Source organism: Loa loa, assembly GCF_000183805.2.
Source record: "Loa loa unplaced genomic scaffold supercont3.95, whole genome shotgun sequence".
In the NCBI taxonomy this organism is placed as follows: Eukaryota; Metazoa; Nematoda; class Chromadorea; order Rhabditida; family Onchocercidae; genus Loa; species Loa loa.
Window position 1 is genome coordinate 159,506 of NW_018108275.1, and position 5,379 is coordinate 164,884.

Consider the following 5,379-nt stretch of genomic DNA (forward strand, 5'->3'; position numbering starts at 1 on the left):
ATATATATATATATATATATATATATATATATATATATATATATATATATACATATATATATATACATATATATATATATACATATATATATGTTTAAAAGAAAATGGAAGTATAACAAAGTTCATGATAGGAAAAAATGCAATTCAAAAAGAATTGCTGGTAGTTGGTCCTAAGAATGCTAGAACTGAGAAACTGTACTTGGAGTGGAAACAATGTACACATAGATGTAACAAAAAAAATTGGGTAAACTCTATGAGATTGTACAGTTGAATGCCAAAACAAAATTTCACAAAGCATTAATACAATAAAACTGAGTAATAAAACAATAATTATTAGGCTTAACAATCATCAGCACAAGTAGCGATAAAAAAGACCTTATGTTCAACTTCATTTTCGAGAGAATATGAGCAATATGAAACAAGTAGAGAGCCATTAATACAATTAGTTTCCGGAAAGAAAAATTTCACCTTTATCAGAGAAACACGGAAAAGTACTCCAAAATACGAGAGATGTTCAAAAAGAATATCAAGGCTATCCGATTTCTCATTCTTCAAGAAATTTAACTGTCTTCTGATAATCTGATATATTGTCTGTAACTTCCCTTACAGTATTGGGATCTTCAAAAAAAAATTTTCGGAAACTGCTTCAATTAACAAAATCAACTCAGGCAGCTACCACATTCTTCGTTTTCTGACTGAGCAATAAATTAGCTAGCTGTGCCTTAGAGGCAAGTCCTTCACGCCGACTAAGTAAGCAACGAGCATAATCTGAATCCACAAATTCTGGATTACAAACTCGATTGTGGTACCGTAATCGTAGTGCTGGCTCAACGGCTCGCATCATGTGGATATCTTGATGACCGATAAACAGTGATGACAAATCCAACAGTAATGATTTACTGTTTAGACGCGAACGAATTCGTATGAAATCTGCACCGTATAAAGAAAAGACCGAAAAATCCAATGGGTCAAAGTGACCTCGATCCTGAAATATTACCTTGTTTTTATTCCACATCTCTATTTTCAAAGCATTGACAGAAAAATATATCTATACTCCTTACAAGCAATATCGAACAGTTAAAACAGACAAGGTTCACTCTCAATTACAAACGGATTTTTGGAAGTTCAGTTATGATAATTCTTTTAATCAACTTCCTTGCATATGACCAGACAATTCACCACTGCACTAGTTTCCGTGATACAGTTGCTTACGAAATATGCCAGTCATGTTGTCAACTTTGCTGGTGAAAGAAAACTAACTGATGGTAGCTGTCAAACTCACCTTATGAACAATAAGTGGCCGTATGTTTCGTTTAAAAGTAGCATCACGGAACTTGCTCATAAATATATCTGTATTTGCACCATTCACAAACGTTTTCGGTGATCGGAATTTTCGATCGGTTTCACCCATTTCATGTGCTATCTCGACGTTAGGAACTTTCATTTTTGATTGCAGTGCTTCATTTGCGCTCACAATTCGTGGGTGATATTCCACAAACGGAAGTGGAAAGAATACCTGTCAAAAATGATTGTTATGAACTGACTGATAGTGAAAATAGTAATAGAAGGGAGAACATAAGCAAGTGGGAAAAAATCTGATGGTTGCAAATGCATTTGATATTATCGTGGTGGCAGCACAACTTATTTCAGAACATCCTATGTGAAGAACTTTGCAATCTTGCCTAAGAGCTACATATCACTCTCTAAAAAGCATCTAATCAATCTGCTACATCAATTGCAGAAGTTGCAAAATATTGAAGGAGTTTACTGTCCCAAACAAACATTGTTACAACTACTATCTTGACCAAAAAACTCCCTACCTGAAAATGCTTGATAGTATTGATGCGCACTCGATCGAGAAATTCACGCTGAATATCAGCATGTGGCGATAACAAGAGATACATCATTTGCTGGCCAAAATGATCGACTGCTTCATCCAGCACAGCTGCTGCCAAAACCGGATGACTATCTTGCTTCAACATTAATAACATAGTTTCTGTTTGTGCTGGTTTACATCTGGAAGAATCAGATAAGTAACAAAATGCAATGATAACTTAAAAGCCTCGGACTTTGAGAAACTACTTCTAGGGCCTTACACGAGACAAAAACTTACTAAGAACAATATTGAAGGTTTCAAAATACCGTATTCCTAATTTTATAATATCGTCGTTAATTAGCCGAATGACGAAAGGATCAACACCACGAACAGCCACAACGAATCTGGTTTGCCGGTTATCACCGGCTGTTGACTGACATAGGTTCACATAATGAACAATAAGTCGACGGACAGCGCCCACCTCATCATTTGATCCAAGCGGTATCAAAATTGTTAAATCAGTATCTTCTTTTACGTAAGGCACCTCAAAAAGTTAAGTATTTCTTTCTATGCATACTATTATTACTTCACCAAAAACTCGAATTTCTACTTGAAGAAATCCGGAAACCATGACTGGAGGAATGCTGAATGACAGCAATGATAAAAATTGCAGTTAATGAAGTTAAATCAGTATCTTCTTTTACGCAAGGCACCTCAATAAGTTAAGTATTAACTTACTTGCTGTAAAAGTTGGTTATTAGATATTACTCGGGTTAGATGAATACGATGCACCTTGTCGCCACCGTTGTCACGATATAACAAATCTACGATGTAATCCATACCTCTCACTGGATCAAACAAACGATAACCGTTTCGAAGTTGTAAAAATTCTTCATCACTCCCTTCACCACTTTCTTTAACAAATTTCCGAGCTGCTGCAACTATCTGAAATTGCATGTATGAATGCAATTATGTAAACATAAAAATAAGATTGAAAAACATAAAAAGAACAAAAAAATCCGAAATAAAAAGCTAAAATCTGTTGGACCCAAATCTCTATAATCAAACTGTAGGGGAGAAAATGCAAATTAACTTATTCTGGTGTCAAGAACAAATTTAAAACATCAGTTTATTATTGAATTTGGGACTATAATTCATCATCTAACTAAACAGCTAGAAATATAAAAAAAAATCGCCAAATGAATACTAAATTTCAACTTAGACAAGCAGGAAGGGGAAAGAATAAATTTATTCAATATAAATCTGACATGCAAGTAACAAACCTCGTCAACATCCAGCTTATCATCTCCGCTCAATGCGTAAACATTTTGGTTTGGCTCATTTTTGAAGATTTCCGTGCTTGTAAAGAAATGCCATTTCGGAACCTAAAAGCTAAATTTAGCTAATTATCCCTGAACTAAACTGCATAAATCGTCTTATACTGCATTCAGGAAAAAAGGTTTGAGAAAGACCTGATACCGATCTGGTGGTTTTGAATATGGTGGTAAACCGGCTGGTTGCGACGGTCCATCAGTAATATCGTACGACAGTGAAACAATTTCTGCAGATAAGCGATCAATTTCAAACTCGATACGATTCAATTCGACATTTAAGAAATGCTGATGAAGCGTATGAGCATCGATGTCCGAATGCAAAGGTGAGACACTAAGGGATCTGAAAAACACGTAGGCATTTATGAGTCTTTTTTGAATCTACACGAAAGATATCTTAATACATTTATGGAATGAAATTATTCGTAATAAAAGAAAATTTAAAACTGAGTAAAGACAATCACTGATTAAAGTCTTGCGATGATGAGGCCCACCACTCAACGGTATCGTGTATCGCTGTGCTGCCGCCGCCTTCAGTTAATCCTTCATCGAATTTCCACCAGTGATATGTCCAACTCTGAATAAATTAACAAAATCAATGACATACTGAAAAATAATGACGTAGAAGGTACCGACTGCGAAAGAAAAACCTGATAGTAACTGGTGCACGACAAGTTTGTTGCAAGATGTATACAAAGTTCGAATGCATTGTGATCTGAACTGCTAGATATGGAACTGCACAAGTGTCTATGTCTGAAACACTGATCAGAGCCACTTATATAGAACTTTACTTTTCGCTATCAACTTCGTTGTTGGGAGGCCTATTTTCCTGTGGATATTAAAAAAACTTTTTTTGACTTACAACAGCGAAATAAAGTTTCATTTCATTTCATTTCATATTTCCTCTCGCCAACCGTTATCGAACGGTTGCACACCAATTTACATGAACTGCAAATTACAATGCAATCATCGTAATTTAAAATTTCCAAGGGAATAAAACGAATTGGACATGTCCCTCACTGTACAAGCGACTGCATGGCAAGATTTGTTAGTAAAATTCCGGCTTGCAAGCTACATCTCTTCGAATCATCTCCAGTTCCAAAACCAATAGCCACATGACGGTTCCAGTTCACGTGATTGACAAAACGCATCAGTTCGAATGGATTTACGTATGTCGTATCAGGTATCATGTAATACCAATCAAATTTTTCGTGTATTGTCTAAAATAAATTTAAAGCAATAAAGATTAAAAATGCTTCGAAATAAGATACATGTTTCAAGCTACAAACAATAACACATTATCTAATTTCTCAACTTTCAAATGATAACATCACACCATCGTTTTTCGAAAATATGTCTTGTGATAAGTGACACTATGATTAGTACATGAATCATGCCAATAATATATGATATTATTGATATACAACAACCAACCATATTGAAAATGAGATTGAGAACTGGTATGTGTGAGTGTTGTCCATTTAGTCTATACGGTGCGAGATTCGGAAGAATGGCTATATCACCATCGATACGAGAGATATCAGCGAAAAGCTGCAGGTGAGGCACATGCCGGCCGATAGATGTATTCAATGCCACCATTAATGAAGACTGTCCGAGAAGGATAACCACAAGTTTCTCACGTATTCCCAATTCAGTTGCTGCAAATCCCGCTCTAACAACCTAAAACGAATTAATCTGATGCTAACTTCAAGAAACTAACACTAAGAAAAATTTTACTCTAAATTCATAACAACATACACCCATAGAGAACACGCAAAGAGCTCCATAGAAAAAAGTGGATATTAGTCAATTCCAACTTTCATGCAGCAAACTAGATGAGATTCTACGTTTTCAAGTTATACATATTCACTGATTAGCGCTTCATTTAAAATCATCATTCCAACTCCGCTGCAAAACCATACTTTGATATTCATGAATTATAAAGACCACCTTCCGGGTGTGAGATTGACCACTAGTCGTAGCAATTGCAGCTTTTTTGATGATAACTTCCCAGTGTTCACTGGATAACTCCCCGTCCAACGTCCCCCGTGGAATCAATTCATCGGGCAGGAACAGCAGTACCGATAAGAGCACACCAAGTACTAAACCCGAGGTAAGCGAAACACCCGCACGCACTCCATGCACCATTGACTCTCCAGTAATCTGTGACCTACAAATAAATTCTCATTTTGTTAATTCCCATAAATATATGAAGTTGAATGAGGATATTAT

The 5,379-nt window shown here is 35.8% G+C and overlaps 1 protein-coding gene across 1 annotated transcript; it reads right to left on the reverse strand.

Annotated features, from left to right (window-relative positions):
- Positions 1 to 664: 664 nt before the first annotated feature.
- Positions 665 to 5,295, reverse strand: LOAG_12280 (chondroitin N-acetylgalactosaminyltransferase; the record flags this gene model as incomplete). Its single annotated transcript, XM_003147794.1, has 12 exons — positions 665 to 985; positions 1,283 to 1,516; positions 1,821 to 2,016; positions 2,143 to 2,360; positions 2,555 to 2,761; positions 3,100 to 3,201; positions 3,289 to 3,490; positions 3,612 to 3,724; positions 3,798 to 3,900; positions 4,168 to 4,367; positions 4,582 to 4,827; positions 5,098 to 5,295. The coding sequence occupies 12 exons, from the start codon at positions 5,293 to 5,295 to the stop codon at positions 665 to 667; spliced, it is 2,340 nt and encodes a 779-aa protein (XP_003147842.1).
- Between the last annotated feature and the right edge of the window lie 84 nt (positions 5,296 to 5,379).